Source organism: Corvus moneduloides, unplaced genomic scaffold, assembly GCF_009650955.1.
Source record: "Corvus moneduloides isolate bCorMon1 unplaced genomic scaffold, bCorMon1.pri scaffold_63_arrow_ctg1, whole genome shotgun sequence".
NCBI classification, from domain to species: Eukaryota; Metazoa; Chordata; class Aves; order Passeriformes; family Corvidae; genus Corvus; species Corvus moneduloides.
In genome coordinates, this window is record NW_022436935.1 from 20,432 (window position 1) to 36,940 (window position 16,509).

General features: G+C 52.6%; 4 protein-coding genes across 4 annotated transcripts; 2 read left to right on the forward strand and 2 right to left on the reverse strand.

Annotated features, from left to right (window-relative positions):
- The first annotated feature begins 965 nt into the window (after window positions 1-965).
- On the forward strand, window positions 966-1,406 carry LOC116438985 (feather keratin 3-like). The gene has a single exon (XM_032098027.1). The coding sequence runs from the start codon at window positions 1,018-1,020 to the stop codon at window positions 1,321-1,323; it is 306 nt and encodes a 101-aa protein (XP_031953918.1). The 5' UTR covers window positions 966-1,017; the 3' UTR covers window positions 1,324-1,406.
- A 1,977-nt stretch (window positions 1,407-3,383) lies between these two features.
- On the reverse strand, window positions 3,384-6,116 carry LOC116438965 (feather keratin 1-like). The gene is made up of 3 exons (XM_032098001.1): window positions 6,095-6,116; window positions 4,213-4,334; window positions 3,384-3,850 (listed from the first exon to the last, which is right to left on the reverse strand). The coding sequence occupies exons 1-3, from the start codon at window positions 6,114-6,116 to the stop codon at window positions 3,524-3,526; spliced, it is 471 nt and encodes a 156-aa protein (XP_031953892.1). The 3' UTR covers window positions 3,384-3,523.
- A 90-nt stretch (window positions 6,117-6,206) lies between these two features.
- Window positions 6,207-9,068, forward strand: LOC116438966 (feather keratin 1-like). The gene is made up of 3 exons (XM_032098002.1): window positions 6,207-6,289; window positions 8,285-8,357; window positions 8,724-9,068. The coding sequence occupies exons 1-3, from the start codon at window positions 6,207-6,209 to the stop codon at window positions 9,048-9,050; spliced, it is 483 nt and encodes a 160-aa protein (XP_031953893.1). The 3' UTR covers window positions 9,051-9,068.
- A 2,041-nt stretch (window positions 9,069-11,109) lies between these two features.
- On the reverse strand, window positions 11,110-13,856 carry LOC116438967 (feather keratin 1-like). The gene is made up of 3 exons (XM_032098003.1): window positions 13,835-13,856; window positions 11,939-12,060; window positions 11,110-11,576 (listed from the first exon to the last, which is right to left on the reverse strand). Exons 1-3 carry the CDS (start codon window positions 13,854-13,856, stop codon window positions 11,250-11,252), a joined length of 471 nt encoding a protein of 156 aa, XP_031953894.1. The 3' UTR covers window positions 11,110-11,249.
- Window positions 13,857-16,509: the final 2,653 nt, after the last annotated feature.

The window sequence follows — 16,509 nt, forward strand, 5'->3', positions numbered from 1 at the left end:
GTGTCACTGCTCAGAAAATCCTTGGGCCTTTCATCTCAGTGCTTGAAAGAATCCTTGGAGGCCTATTGGTCACGTCAGAAAGGAGGGAATGAAAATGGCAGCGTTGATGGAAACAAAAGCACAAGCTGTGGCATTAGGGAGGATATTTTGCTGGGGAGGCGAGTCTGTAGGAAAAGTACTGCTCTTGCGCAGTGACTGCGGGCCTGGGGCGGTGCAGGAGCAGTATAAAAGCAGGACCTTCTCTTCATTCTCTCATCCACTCTTTACGGTTCCATCTCACTGGGAACAAGGTGAGTTTGGAAGAGGTTTCTCTTCTCCTCCTCCTTATCCCCCTTTTCCTTTTCTTGTGGGCTGTCTCAGCACATACATCTCTCTGTCATATTCTGGGGCCATGAGAATGCATGGATAGGAAATGTAGCAGGGGGGGTCCCGGGAGCAGGGGAATCCAGCCAGAGTCACGATACGAACACCGGTACGATTTGAGCATCGTGCTCCCGTTTTTTTTATCCGGTTACACCAAGTTATACTTCTCCCAAAGTTCACGCCCCTTTCCCATGAGAAAGCCTCTGAGCAGCAGGGGAGCTGACCAGTGTATACCTTTTCCCAAGGCTGTTCAAGGCTGCCAGCCAGCAGGTGCCTTGCAAGCCGGTTTTCAGCCTGAGGCCCCGTCAGGGGTACTTCTGCAACAGCTCTGGGATGCCCAAGCCCTCCTGGGGTATCCTATATTCCACAAGGAATCCCTCTACAAGGAAAGGATCCAAAGACTGGGGAAAGGAAAAGGTTCAGACTTCAGAGAGACTTGTCTGGAGCCATGAGCTACGTGGGGTCTTCCCTGGGTCTGCAATTCCTGCTGAGTTCTTCTAAGAGAAAAGAGATGCTTGTGGGCTACTAGTGGAGTCCTTTAGGGAAGAGAAAAAGGGTATCCCTCACGTGGGGGGTGATAGGTTGCTCTTGAAACACCCCTCATGGTCTGCCCCTCTCTGCTCTCTGTTCCAGGTGCACCTGCAGCCCCAAGACATGTCCTGCTACACCCCGTGCCGGCCCTGCCAGCCCTGCGGCCCCACCCCGCTGGCCAACAGCTGCAATGAGTGCTGTGTCCGGCAGTGCCAGGACTCCACCGTGGCCATCCAGCCCTCCCCAGTCGTGGTGACCCTGCCTGGGCCCATCCTCAGCTCCTTCCCACAGAACACCGCCGTGGGATCCTCCACCTCGGCTGCTGTTGGCAGCATCCTCAGCTCTCAGGGAGTGCCCATCAGCTCCGGGGGCTTTGGCCTCTCAGGCTTGGGCAGTGGCCTCTGTGGCACGAGGTGCTTCCCCTGCTAAAGCTGCTCCCTGCACGGGAGCCTCCACCTGGATTCCCCTCTTTTCCCTCTTTTGACTCATTAAATTCTGCTGCATCCCAGCCCCTGCCTTTGTGTCATCCTTTGCCCCTGCAGACCCTCTCCCAAGGCAGAGAGGCTGCCCTGGGGTGTTTCTGGGAGGGGGTTGTTGGGCTGGTTTTGCACTGGTTGTCATCACAGGCTGGCATTGGCTGTGCTCAGTGTGCACTGAGCGACCCTTTGGGTTCTGAATTTTTGAGCCTCTTTAGGTCAGGATAGAACTTCCCCACATTGTCCAGGAACAAACATTCACTTTGTTTGCACTTCTTTTCCTTTTCCTCCCCACACTGTGACACAAGTAGTCAGCAGTGAGTGTGTTACTGACCAGACAGAGGTACTGGATTCCCTTCAGACTCCAGCAGATCCCATCCTAACACAGGATGTTCTCAAAGGGAGGGACACAGTGCAGTGGGCTGCCTTCTCACAGCCCCCTGTTATCATGGCATCATAGAATGGATTTGGTTGGAAGAGACCCTTGAGGTTTATCCAGTCCAGCCCTGCTGCCGTGGACACGGATATCTGTCACTGCATCCCATAAGGTTTGAGCAAACGTGACCGTGAACCCTTCCCAAGATGGGACACGCCCTCATTCTCTAGGCAGCATTTCCCAGTGTCCTACCACTCTCACCATAGTAAAATTCTTCCTCATGTCCCATCTGTATTTATCCTAGTTCAGTTTAAAAGTGTTGCTCCTTGTCCAATCAGTGCAGGCCTTGAGAAAACGCCTCTCTCCAACCTCCTCATTCATGCCCTTTACATACTGAAAGGCTGCAAAGAGCTGTCCCCAGAGCCTGCTCTTCTCCTGCCTCAGAAACCTCCACTCCCCCCAGCCTTTCTCCAGAGCAGGGGCAATGCATCCGTGTGATCATTTTGCCGCCCTTGTCTGGAGCTGCTCTCACAGCTCCGTGTCTACTTTGAATTGAGGACTCCAGACTGGATTCAGGGCTCCAGCTGAGGTCTAAGCAGAGCAGATAAGAAGGGGAGAATCCCCTGCCTTGACCTGCTGGCCATGGTTCTGTTTGTGCAGCCCTGGACCTGATGGAATTTCTCAGCTGCAAAGGCACACTGCTGGCTCATGTCCAGTTTTCAATCTCCAGTGTCCCCATGTCTTCCTTAAAGGTCTGCTCTCAGTCTTTTCTTCTCCCAGATCATTCTGATATTGTGGATTTCCTCAATGTAACTTTCCTGGGAGAGTTTCTGGATGGAGAGAGGCAGGGAGAGGCAGCGGGTGTGGGCTGAGAGTCTCAAAGAACTGTCCAGGAGCATCTGAGGGAGAGGAGCAGCTGAACGGCTGCAGGACACAGCTGGGCACAGTGACAAACATCCTCACAGAGTCCAGATTTGAAGTTGGCATTGTAGTAGCCAACCCTGTCACATGCTTCAGCCTCTGAAAAGCAGGGCCCACGTGAGGTGCTTCTGTGGTAACACCATCAAAACAGGAGGAAGTGCCAGGAGTGTTCCTGGACACCAAGGACTGTCATCAACATTGTGGGCTATCAGAGCACAACTGTCAACAGGATATCGATGGGAGCAAAGATCCCACTCTGCTCTGCATTCCCCAGATGGCATCAAGCATGCTGTGCTGCCTACTGGACTGTAACACAAAAATATCTCCAGCAAGGGAAGTGAAATACATGAAGATTGGGCAGGTCAGGGAGTGGGCTGAAACATTTACTTGTGGATGAGAGACTGAGGACACAGGCTGTGCTGACAACAGAGAAGAGAAGGAAGGCTTTGATGGGAGAACTAAAAGAATTCCTGGAGTATCTGAATGGTTGCTGAATGGCATCAGGTAATTCTTGGAGGTACAGAGAGGCAGAGGAATTTAGAAAGGTCACACTTAATATGAGTAATCAATGCTGTGTTAGAATAATGAATGCAATGTTGACGACCATGGCAATGCCACTTCCAACAACGCCCTCCCGGAACCACACAGCAACACCTCCCTCACTGGACATGCAGGGTGAGCATGTGCAGGGCAAAGGATGACACAGAGGCATGGACTGGGATGCAGCAGAACTTTAATGAGTCAAAAGATGGGAAAGAAGTCATCTGAGTGGTAGATAGAGCATTGATGCTCTATCCCAGGCTTGTGCCATCCTGTGTGTCCCTGGGTTCCTTCTCCAGGGCCATCGCCAGCAGCTTTAGCAGGGGAGACACCTCGTGCCACAGAGGCCACTGCCCAAGCCTGAGAGGCCAAAGCCCCCGGAGCTGATGGGCACTCCCTGAGAGCTGAGGATGCTGCCAACAGCAGCCGAGGTGGAGGATCCCACCACGGTGTTCTGTGGGAAGGAGCTGAGGATGGGCCCGGGCAGCGTCACCACGACTGGGGAGGGCTGGATGGCCACGGTGGAGTCCTGGCACTGCTGGACACAGGGCTCATTGCAGCTGTTGGCCAGCGGGGTGGGGCCGCAGGGCTGGCAGGGCCGGCACGGGGTGAAGCAGGACATGTCTTGGGGCTGGAGATGCACCTGGCAGAGATGGCAAGAAAAAGTCATGAGAGGCATTTGAAAAGCAACCCGTCACCACACCATGCAGCTGCCTTGTTAAGGCAAGATGGGAACAAGAGCTGGAGGTGCTGTACTGATGCCCACAGGCTTCTCCTTCCATTTAGCCAAGAAGTTCCCTGCCAAGAGCAACCAAGCCCAGGGTAATCCCACCTATCCCATCACTCACTTCAGCCAAGTCCCAAACTCTTGCACACTTTCTGTTCCCACCCCTCTCCCAGCATAGGCAGCCCCATGACGCAGCATAGAACAAAGGGGCAGGTATGTGCAGAAAGCAGAAGGGAGGAGAAGAGAAGGAGGGAGAGCAGAAAAGTCTTCAAGCTTACCTTGTTCCCAATGAGATGGAGACAAGAGGACTGGATGTGAGAGTGAGGAGAAGGGCTGGCTTTTATACTTCTCCTGCACCACCCCAGGTCCACAGTCACTGCACAAGTAATTTTCCAACAGACTCATCTCCAAAGCAAAATATCCTCCCTAAAACCACAAGCTGTGCTTTTGTTTCTGTCAGCGCTGCCGTTTCATTTCCTCGTTGCTGACATTCCTGCTCTGCCTTGCAGGATCCTTTCAAGGATCCACAAGGAGAAGATACCCCATGCACTGTCACGTCAGTGAGCGCAGAAGTACAGGAGGGGTCCCGTGCAGGGAGGAGATGTTAGCTTGGCACAGTGAAGTGCTGTTTGTAACTGCAGTGGATGAGCTCCAAGTCAAGGATTGCCTGGGAAAAGTCAACCCATGCAAGCAGAAGCTGGAAGGGAAGGGCTGCACAGGCCTCATCTACCTGGCCTGAGGCTTGTCTCAGGCTGTGGTGGGGGGCTCTCCTGAATACTTTACAGAGTTAAAGAAAGGTTTGTAGAAAACATCTTCCCACCATCTGGGACACATCCCTGGGCTTCACGTGACATGACTTCTCCTGGCATTAGTGCTTCCTCATGCTTCCTTTCCCCTGACCTAAAGGCTGCCTCAGCCTGGAGCACAAACCATCACCAGTGGGGAAGCTGGAAACTTGCACAACTCCCCAGTGACTGAGCTGGAAGGACCCTGTGGTACCACATGCCTGGGGATGCTCAGGCAGGGGACGTGCTCAGAAGGGCCCTGGGTACAAACCCAGGTCTCAAACCACATCAAGCAGGGCTGTACTTCCCTGCCCTGCAGACATGGAGGCAGCTGGAGAGCATCCAGCAGGGCAAGGGAATGCCTTCAGTAGGCAAAATTTCCAGGGAGAGACTCACCCTATCCATGGAGTCATGCTCCAAGTTTGGGTTGACCGTGTGTCCGTCTTTTGGTGACGTGCTGCATGCAGGCCCATGACCCACACGCAGCTGAATTGGCCTCCAGCAAGGGCAGCTCCATCCATGCCTTGGGAAAACCATCTTCAGTCTTTGGGCTGTTCCTTGTAAAGAGCTCCAGGCAGCTCAAACAGACATTGCCCTCAGCATGAACTTGTTACCATCCCTCCCACAGCTCAGGGGGTGTTGGGGTTCCTCCCCCCTGCCGTGGGGTCCGGGGAGAAGGGGCCCCGGGTTTCTCCACTCTCTGGTCAACTTCGTTCCCCATTGGGTGTTTTGTGTTCCTCTGCCCAGGAAGGACCCTGCTGGTTCCGTGATTGTTACAGTTCTTCGGCAGTCGCCGGCCATGTGGCTGGAAAATAAACATCTCTGAAAAACATCTATCAAGAATCGGTCCTTATATTTTTCCACGGGCCTCGCTGTCTTATGCATGTTGCAAAAATCCCCACTGCAACAATGGTGGAAAATGTGGGCAGAACGATGCCTTGGAGACAGCGCCTGAGGAATAACTGAAATTCTGAAGGTCCCTGAAAATTCGTGAGTAAAGGACACTCTGGATCTCTGTCTTCTTGCCTTGCTTTGGCTGTTCTCTCTGGACTATGGAGGAATTGTGGGAAGTGTGGCTGTCAAAGCCACAGAAAGAAATGTATCTAGAAGTTAAAGGAATCCTGGCACAGCAAAACAGGAAACTTGCTCTGGGAGATCTAGAACATTTTTTTGACTGGCTTTTCAAAAATTTCTTTTGTATTTCTCGAGACTTACTTTTTGATATTAATCCTCCTGGAATTGGTAACTTGTATTTTTGGTCCGAGATCTTGGGTGAGATATTGGCTCAATGAAAACATGGACTAGTGATAGAACTTCTCCGTGCATCTCCTGTAATCAGTGAAGCTCTTCAGGTGCGTGTGCATGGTCCCATTACCTCTGTGGCAGAAGATGACCATCATCACATGGCTGGGGCAGTGCCGTGGCCATCCCAGGAGCGCGTGACTGCAGCCACAGGGTGTCCCCTGCCCGTGCCGGCAGAGGTGCCCATGCTGGATGCGCCCGGCATCCTCGGGAGCCTGTGCCTTATCGCGGACCCCATTCCTGTCTCGGGGTCCCCTGCCATGCGACTGTGAGTGAGGGAGCGACGCCGCAGGCGCCGCGGGTTCCGTGGGCCACGTGCAGCAGAGAGGCGGCTCCTGCGAGCAGCCAGGAACCGGGCTCAGCGTGGGAACCCGCTCCGAGCACACGGCTCGGAGAGCTTCGTAGAGAGAGAAGCGGCGGTTTCCACAGCGACACGAGAAGCCGCGCAGCGCAGCACCGAGCCGAAGCGGCGCCTCTCGGAGGGCGCGGAGCAGCAGCAACGCTGGGGCCCAACCGAGGCATTGGGGTCGGCGAAGCAGTGGCCTCGCAGGACCAGCAGCCACAACACAGATGCAAGCACGTAATAGGAGAAGTTCTAGCAACAAAAATCAGGAATTGTGAAGCGGTACAATGTCAAAAACAGCTGTGGTTTTATAATGAGATGTGACAACCAGGAAGATGTATTCATCCCCAGAACTGCCATTAAAAGGAATAACCTTGAAAAATACCTCCAAAGTGTAGGAGATGGAGAAGCTGTACAATTTGATATTGTGCAAGGAAGAAAAGGCCCACAGGTGGCCCACGTGACAGGGCCTGGTGGTATTCCAGTCAAAGGCAGCCATTATGCTCAAAATTATAAACAATATCCATCGCAGCAACTTCCCTACCTGCAGCCTACTTTCCCCTTTTACCCTATACCCAATATGAACCCTTTCCTAAGTTAACCTCATCTGCAATTTATCCCTAATCCATTTTTCACCCCATGGCTTCCCTATACAATTCCCTTTCCCTACAACACCTCTCCGATGCCAAGGGGTGGATGAAAAAGGGGAGGGAAGAAATTAATTATTTTTGATTAGAGTTCCAACAGGTAGAAATGGGAGAAACCCTCTCCTGCCTCAGTTTCCCCACAAAGCATGCTCAGAGTGTCCTGTCTCCCTTCTGCCAGCCTTAAGATGTTCCAGAGAAAAAATCCATTTGGACATTTAGAGACTCAGGAGGGTGGCTTGTTTTCTTTTGAAATTGTTATCTTATGTTTTTCCAGTTGTTTCCAATGTTAAGTTTTAAATCTCTTTTAGTTAAAACAAAAGGGTGAAGTGTTGGGGTTCCTCCCCCCTGCCATGGGGTCCTGGGAGAGGGGTCCCAGGGTGGAGGCACCGGGTTTCCCCACTCCCTGGCCAACCTTTTTCCCCATTGATTGTTTTGTGTTTCCCTGCGCAGGGAAGGAACCTCTGGTCCCATGATTGCTACAGTGCCTCGGCAGTCGCCGGCCCCAGTTGGGGCTGGAAAATAAACATCTCTAAAACTAAAGACCAAGAATCGGTCCATATTTCTTTTCCACAGGCCTCGCTGTCTTATACATGTTGCAGTAATCCCCGCTGCAACAAGGGGGCTTTCAGGACAATCAGCTTCTTTTGGAAAAGTATCCTCGGCTAGTATGGGGCCAAAGTGTGTGGCCAAAGTGTATGTTGATCTGAGGAAAATGGGAAGAACAAGGTATTTACTCAACCTCCACACACCCCTACGACAGTGAGAAGGGACCCAGCTCCAGAAGGCATCTCAAGGAATCCTGGCATCCAGGAGAGCAAAGTTATCTTCCCTCACAACTGCTGATGGCACACACTGGGAGTCCCACAAGGCAGCCACGAGAGGGGACAACCTTGCCAAACAAACTGTCACATAAGGAGAAGACAGGCTTGGTGGGAGGGTATGTCCAGCTGCCTGCAAAGAAGGTAGAAAACAACCACACTGTATTTCCCCAGATAGGTGTCAACTGTCTGCATAGACCCCTCCAGCACATGCAACTCATCTTCTGCACGTACTGATGTGTCACTGCTCAGAAAATCCTTGGGCCTTTCATCTCAGTGCTTGAAAGAATCCTTGGAGGCCTATTGGTCACGTCAGAAAGGAGGGAATGAAAATGGCAGCGTTGATGGAAACAAAAGCACAAGCTGTGGCATTAGGGAGGATATTTTGCTGGGGAGGCGAGTCTGTAGGAAAATTACTGCTCTTGCGCAGTGACTGCGGGCCTGGGGCGGTGCAGGAGCAGTATAAAAGCAGGACCTTCTCTTCATTCTCTCATCCACTCTTTACGGTTCCATCTCACTGGGAACAAGGTGAGTTTGGAAGAGGTTTCTCTTCTCCTCCTCCTTATCCCCCTTTTCCTCCTCTTGTGGGCTGTCTCAGCACATACTTCTCTCTGTCATATTCTGCGGCCATGAGAATGCACGGATAGGAAAGGAACAAGACACTGGGGAAAGGAAAAAGTTCAGGCTTCAGAGAGACTTGTCTGGAGCCATGAGCTACGTGGGGTCATCCCTGGGACTTCAATTCCTGCTGAGTTCTTCTGAGGGAAAGGAGATGCTTGTGGGCTACTAGTGAAGTCCTTTAGGGAAGAGAAAAAGGGTATCCCTCACGTGGGGGGTGACAGGTTGCTCTTGAAACACCCCTCATGGTCTGCCCCTCTCTGCTCTCTGTTCCAGGTGCACCTGCAGCCCCAAGACATGTCCTGCTACACCCCGTGCCGGCCCTGCCGGCCCAGCGGCCCCACCCCGCTGGCCAGCAGCTGCAATGAGCCCTCTGTCCAGAAGACCCCGGACTCCACCGTGGCCATCCAGCCCTCGCCAGTCGTGGTGACGCTGCCCGGGCCCATCCTCAGCTCCTTCCCACAGAACACCGTGGTGGGATCCTCCACCTCCGCTGCTGTTGGCAGCATCCTCAGCTCTCAGGGAGTGCCCATCAGCTCCGGGGGCTTTGGCCTCTCAGGCTTGGGCAGTGGCCTCTGTGGCACGAGGTGCTTCCCCTGCTAAAGCTGCTCCCTGCACGGGAGCCTCCACCTCAATCCGCCTCTTTTCCCTCTTTTGACACATTAAATTCTGCTGCATCCCAGCCCATGCCTTTGTGTCATCCTTTGCCCTGCAGACCCTCTCCCAGGGCAGAGAGGCTGCCCTGGGGTGTTTCTGGGAGGGGGTTGTTGGGCTTGTTTTGCACTGGTTGTCATCACAGGCTGGCATTGGCTGTGCTCAGTGTGCACTGAGCGACCCTTTGGGTTCTGAATTTTTGAGCCTCTTTGGGTCAGGATAGAACTTCCCCACATTGTCCAGGGACAAACATTCACTTTGTTTGCACTTCTTTTCCTTTTCCTCCCCACACTGTGACACGAGTAGTCAGCAGTGAGTGTGTTACTGACCAGACAGAGGTTCTGGATTCCCTTCAGACTCCAGCAGATCCCATCCTAACACAGGATGTTCTCAAAGGGAGGGACACAGTGCAGTGGGCTGCCTTCTCACAGCCCCCTGTTATCATGGCATCATAGAATGGATTTGGTTGGAAGAGACCCTTGAGGTTTATCCAGTCCAGCCCTGCTGCCGTGGACACGGATATCTGTCACTGCATCCCATAAGGTTTGAGCAAACGTGACCGTGAACCCTTCCCAAGATGGGACACGCCCTCATTCTCTAGGCAGCATTTCCCAGTGTCCTACCACTCTCACCATAGTAAAATTCTTCCTCATGTCCCATCTGTATTTATCCTAGTTCAGTTTAAAAGTGTTGCTCCTTGTCCAATCAGTGCAGGCCTTGAGAAAACGCCTCTCTCCAACCTCCTCATTCATGCCCTTTACATATTGAAAGGCTGCAAAGAGTTGTCCCCAGAGCCTGCTCTTCTCCTGCCTCAGAAACCTCCACTCCCCCCAGCCTTTCTCCAGAGCAGGGGCAATGCATCCGTGTGATCATTTTGCCGCCCTTGTCTGGAGCTGCTCTCACAGCTCCGTGTCTACTTTGAATTGAGGACTCCAGACTGGATTCAGGGCTCCAGCTGAGGTCTAAGCAGAGCAGATAAGAAGGGGAGAATCCCCTGCCTTGACCTGCTGGCCATGGTTCTGTTTGTGCAGCCCTGGACCTGATGGAATTTCTCAGCTGCAAAGGCACACTGCTGGCTCATGTCCAGTTTTCAATCTCCAGTGTCCCCATGTCTTCCTTAAAGGTCTGCTCTCAGTCTTTTCTTCTCCCAGGCCATTCTGATATTGTGGATTTCCTCAATGCAACTTTCCTGGGAGAGTTTCTGGATGGAGGGAGGCAGGGACAGGCAGCGGGTGTGGGCTGAGAGTCTCAAAGAACTGTCCAGGAGCATCGGAGGGAGAGGAGCAGCTGAACGGCTGCAGGACACAGCTGGGCACAGTGACAAACATCCTCACAGAGTCCAGATTTGAAGTTGGCATTGTAGTAGCCAACCCTGTCACATGCTTCAGCCTCTGAAAAGCAGGGCCCACGTGAGGTGCTTCTGTGGTAACACCATCAAAACAGGAGGAAGTGCCAGGAGTGTTCCTGGACACCAAGGACTGTCATCAACATCGTGGGCTATCAGAGCACAACTGTCAACAGGATATCGATGGGAGCAAAGATCCCACTCTGCTCTGCATTCCCCAGATGGCATCAAGCATGCTGTGCTGCCTACTGGACTGTAACACAAAAATATCTCCAGCAAGGGAAGTGAAATTCGTGAAGATTGGGCAGGTCAGGGAGTGGGCTGAAACATTTACTTGTGGATGAGAGACTGAGGACACAGGCTGTGCTGACAACAGAGAAGAGAAGGAAGGCTTTGATGGGAGAACTAAAAGAATTCCTGGAGTATCTGAATGGTTGCTGAATGGCATCAGGTAATTCTTGGAGGTACAGAGAGGCAGAGGAATTTAGAAAGGTCACACTTAATATGAGTAATCAATGCTGCGTTAGAATAATGAATGCAATGTTGACGACCATGGCAATGCCACTTCCAACAACGCCCTCCCGGAACCACACAGCAACACCTCCCTCACTGGACATGCAGGGTGAGCATGTGCAGGGCAAAGGATGACACAGAGGCATGGACTGGGATGCAGCAGAACTTTAATGAGTCAAAAGATGGGAAAGAAGTCATCTGAGTGGTAGATAGAGCATTGATGCTCTATCCCAGGCTTGTGCCATCCTGTGTGTCCCTGGGTTCCTTTTCCAGGGCCATCGCCAGCAGCTTTAGCAGGGGAGACACCTCGTGCCGCAGAGGCCACTGCCCAAGCCTGAGAGGCCAAAGCCCCCGGAGCTGATGGGCACTCCCTGAGAGCTGAGGATGCTGCCAACAGCAGCCGAGGTGGAGGATCCCACGGCGGTGTTCTGTGGGAAGGAGCTGAGGATGGGCCCGGGCAGCGTCACCACGACTGGAGAGGGCTGGATGGCCACGGTGGAGTCCTGGCACTGCTGGACACAGGGCTCATTGCAGCTGTTGGCCAGCGGGGTGGGGCCGCAGGGCTGGCAGGGCCGGCACGGGGTGAAGCAGGACATGTCTTGGGGCTGGAGATGCACCTGGCAGAGATGGCAAGAAAAAGTCATGAGAGGCATTTGAAAAGCAACCCGTCACCACACCATGCAGCTGCCTTGTTAAGGCAAGATGGGAACAAGAGCTGGAGGTGCTGTACTGATGCCCACAGGCTTCTCCTTCCATTTAGCCAAGAAGTTCCCTGCCAAGAGCAACCAAGCCCAGGGTAATCCCACCTATCCCATCACTCACTTCAGCCAAGTCCCAAACTCTTGCACACTTTCTGTTCCCACCCCTCTCCCAGCATAGGCAGCCCCATGACGCAGCATAGAACAAAGGGGCAGGTATGTGCAGAAAGCAGAAGGGAGGAGAAGAGAAGGAGGGAGAGCAGAAAAGTCTTCAAGCTTACCTTGTTCCCAATGAGATGGAGACAAGAGGACTGGATGTGAGAGTGAGGAGAAGGGCTGGCTTTTATACTTCTCCTGCACCACCCCAGGTCCACAGTCACTGCACAAGTAATTTTCCAACAGACTCATCTCCAAAGCAAAATATCCTCCCTAAAACCACAAGCTGTGCTTTTGTTTCTGTCAGCGCTGCCGTTTCATTTCCTCGTTGCTGACATTCCTGCTCTGCCTTGCAGGATCCTTTCAAGGATCCACAAGGAGAAGATACCCCATGCACTGTCACGTCAGTGAGCGCAGAAGTACAGGAGGGGTCCCGTGCAGGGAGGAGATGTTAGCTTGGCACAGTGAAGTGCTGTTTGTAACTGCAGTGGATGAGCTCCAAGTCAAGGATTGCCTGGGAAAAGTCAACCCATGCAAGCAGAAGCTGGAAGGGAAGGGCTGCACAGGCCTCATCTACCTGGCCTGAGGCTTGTCTCAGGCTGTGGTGGGGGGCTCTCCTGAATACTTTACAGAGTTAAAGAAAGGTTTGTAGAAAACATCTTCCCACCATCTGGGACACATCCCTGGGCTTCACGTGACATGACTTCTCCTGGCATTAGTGCTTCCTCATGCTTCCTTTCCCCGGACCTAAAGGCTGCCTCAGCCTGGAGCACAAACCATCACCAGTGGGGAAGCTGGAAACTTGCACAACTCCCCAGTGACTGAGCTGGAAGGACCCTGTGGTACCACATGCCTGGGGATGCTCAGGCAGGGGACGTGCTCAGAAGGGCCCTGGGTACAAACCCAGGTCTCAAACCACATCAAGCAGGGCTGTACTTCCCTGCCCTGCAGACATGGAGGCAGCTGGAGAGCATCCAGCAGGGCAAGGGAATGCCTTCAGTAGGCAAAATTTCCAGGGAGAGACTCACCCTATCCATGGAGTCATGCTCCAAGTTTGGGTTGACCGTGTGTCCGTCTTTTGGTGACGTGCTGCATGCAGGCCCATGACCCACACGCAGCTGAATTGGCCTCCAGCAAGGGCAGCTCCATCCATGCCTTGGGAAAACCATCTTCAGTCTTTGGGCTGTTCCTTGTAAAGAGCTCCAGGCAGCTCAAACAGACATTGCCCTCAGCATGAACTTGTTACCATCCCTCCCACAGCTCAGGGGGTGTTGGGGTTCCTCCCCCCTGCCGTGGGGTCCGGGGAGAAGGGGCCCCGGGGTAGAGGCACCGGGTTTCTCCACTCTCTGGTCAACTTCGTTCCCCATTGGGTGTTTTGTGTTCCTCTGCCCAGGAAGGACCCTGCTGGTTCCGTGATTGTTACAGTTCTTCGGCAGTCGCCGGCCATGTGGCTGGAAAATAAACATCTCTGAAAAACATCTATCAAGAATCGGTCCTTATATTTTTCCACGGGCCTCGCTGTCTTATGCATGTTGCAAAAATCCCCACTGCAACAATGGTGGAAAATGTGGGCAGAACGATGCCTTGGAGACAGCGCCTGAGGAATAACTGAAATTCTGAAGGTCCCTGAAAATTCGTGAGTAAAGGACACTCTGGATCTCTGTCTTCTTGCCTTGCTTTGGCTGTTCTCTCTGGACTATGGAGGAATTGTGGGAAGTGTGGCTGTCAAAGCCACAGAAAGAAATGTATCTAGAAGTTAAAGGAATCCTGGCACAGCAAAACAGGAAACTTGCTCTGGGAGATCTAGAACATTTTTTTGACTGGCTTTTCAAAAATTTCTTTTGTATTTCTCGAGACTTACTTTTTGATATTAATCCTCCTGGAATTGGTAACTTGTATTTTTGGTCCGAGATCTTGGGTGAGATATTGGCTCAATGAAAACATGGACTAGTGATAGAACTTCTCCGTGCATCTCCTGTAATCAGTGAAGCTCTTCAGGTGCGTGTGCATGGTCCCATTACCTCTGTGGCAGAAGATGACCATCATCACATGGCTGGGACCATGCGGTGGCCATCCCAGGAGCGCGTGACTGCAGCCACAGGGTGTCCCCTGCCCGTGCCGGCAGAGGTGCCCATGCTGGATGCGCCCGGCATCCTCGGGAGCCTGTGCCTTATCGCGGACCCCATTCCTGTCTCGGGGTCCCCTGCCATGCGACTGTGAGTGAGGGAGCGACGCCGCAGGCGCCGCGGGTTCCGTGGGCCACGTGCAGCAGAGAGGCGGCTCCTGCGAGCAGCCAGGAACCGGGCTCAGCGTGGGAACCCGCTCCGAGCACACGGCTCGGAGAGCTTCGTAGAGAGAGAAGCGGCGGTTTCCACAGCGACACGAGAAGCCGCGCAGCGCAGCACCGAGCCGAAGCGGCGCCTCTCGGAGGGCGCGGAGCAGCAGCAACGCTGGGGCCCAACCGAGGCATTGGGGTCGGCGAAGCAGTGGCCTCGCAGGACCAGCAGCCACAACACAGATGCAAGCACGTAATAGGAGAAGTTCTAGCAACAAAAATCAGGAATTGTGAAGCGGTACAATGTCAAAAACAGCTGTGGTTTTATAATGAGATGTGACAACCAGGAAGATGTATTCATCCCCAGAACTGCCATTAAAAGGAATAACCTTGAAAAATACCTCCAAAGTGTAGGAGATGGAGAAGCTGTACAATTTGATATTGTGCAAGGAAGAAAAGGCCCACAGGTGGCCCACGTGACAGGGCCTGGTGGTATTCCAGTCAAAGGCAGCCATTATGCTCAAAATTATAAACAATATCCATCGCAGCAACTTCCCTACCTGCAGCCTACTTTCCCCTTTTACCCTATACCCAATATGAACCCTTTCCTAAGTTAACCTCATCTGCAATTTATCCCTAATCCATTTTTCACCCCATGGCTTCCCTATACAATTCCCTTTCCCTACAACACCTCTCCGATGCCAAGGGGTGGATGAAAAAGGGGAGGGAAGAAATTAATTATTTTTGATTAGAGTTCCAAGAGGTAGAAATGGGAGAAACCCTCTCCTGCCTCAGTTTCCCCACAAAGCGTGCTCAGAGTGTCCTGTCTCCCTTCTGCCAGCCTTAAGATGTTCCAGAGAAAAAATCCATTTGGACATTTAGAGACTCAGGAGGGTGGCTTGTTTTCTTTTGAAATTGTTATCTTATGTTTTTCCAGTTGTTTCCAATGTTAAGTTTTAAATCTCTTTTAGTTAAAACAAAAGGGTGAAGTGTTGGGGTTCCTCCCCCCTGCCATGGGGTCCTGGGAGAGGGGTCCCAGGGTGGAGGCACCGGGTTTCCCCACTCCCTGGCCAACCTTTTTCCCCATTGATTGTTTTGTATTTCCCTGCGCAGGGAAGGAACCTCTGGTCCCATGATTGCTACAGTGCCTCGGCAGTCGCTGGCCCCAGTTGTGGCTGGAAAATAAACATCTCTAAAACTAAAGACCAAGAATCGGTCCATATTTCTTTTCCACAGGCCTCGCTGTCTTATACATGTTGCAGTAATCCCCGCTGCAACAAGGGGGCTTTCAGGACAATCAGCTTCTTTTGGAAAAGTATCCTCGGCTAGTATGGGGCCAAAGTGTGTGGCCAAAGTGTATGTTGATCTGAGGAAAATGGGAAGAACAAGGTATTTACTCAACCTCCACACACCCCTACGACAGTGAGAAGGGACCCAGCTCCAGAAGGCATCTCAAGGAATCCTGGCATCCAGGAGAGCAAAGTTATCTTCCCTCACAACTGCTGATGGCACACACTGGGAGTCCCACAAGGCAGCCACGAGAGGGGACAACCTTGCCAAACAAACTGTCACATAAGGAGAAGACAGGCTTGGTGGGAGGGTATGTCCAGCTGCCTGCAAAGAAGGTAGAAAACAACCACACTGTGTTTCCCCAGATAGGTGTCAACTGTCTGCATAGACCCCTCCAGCACATGCAACTCATCTTCTGCACGTACTGATGTGTCACTGCTCAGAAAATCCTTGGGCCTTTCATCTCAGTGCTTGAAAGAATCCTTGGAGGCCTATTGGTCACGTCAGAAAGGAGGGAATGAAAATGGCAGCGTTGATGGAAACAAAAGCACAAGCTGTGGCATTAGGGAGGATATTTTGCTGGGGAGGCGAGTCTGTAGGAAAAGTACTGCTCTTGCGCAGTGACTGCGGGCCTGGGGCGGTGCAGGAGCAGTATAAAAGCAGGACCTTCTCTTCATTCTCTCATCCACTCTTTACGGTTCCATCTCACTGGGAACAAGGTGAGTTTGGAAGAGGTTTCTCTTCTCCTCCTCCTTATCCCCCTTTTCCTTTTCTTGTGGGCTGTCTCAGCACATACATCTCTCTGTCATATTCTGGGGCCATGAGAATGCATGGATAGGAAATGTAGCAGGGGGGGTCCCGGGAGCAGGGGAATCCAGCCAGAGTCACGATACGAACACCGGTACGATTTGAGCATCGTGCTCCCGTTTTTTTTATCCGGTTACACCAAGTTATACTTCTCCCAAAGTTCACGCCCCTTTCCCATGAGAAAGCCTCTGAGCAGCAGGGGAGCTGACCAGTGTATACCTTTTCCCAAGGCTGTTCAAGGCTGCCAGCCAGCAGGTGCCTTGCAAGCCGGTTTTCAGCCTGAGGCCCCGTCAGGGGTACTTCTGCAACAGCTCTGGGATGCCC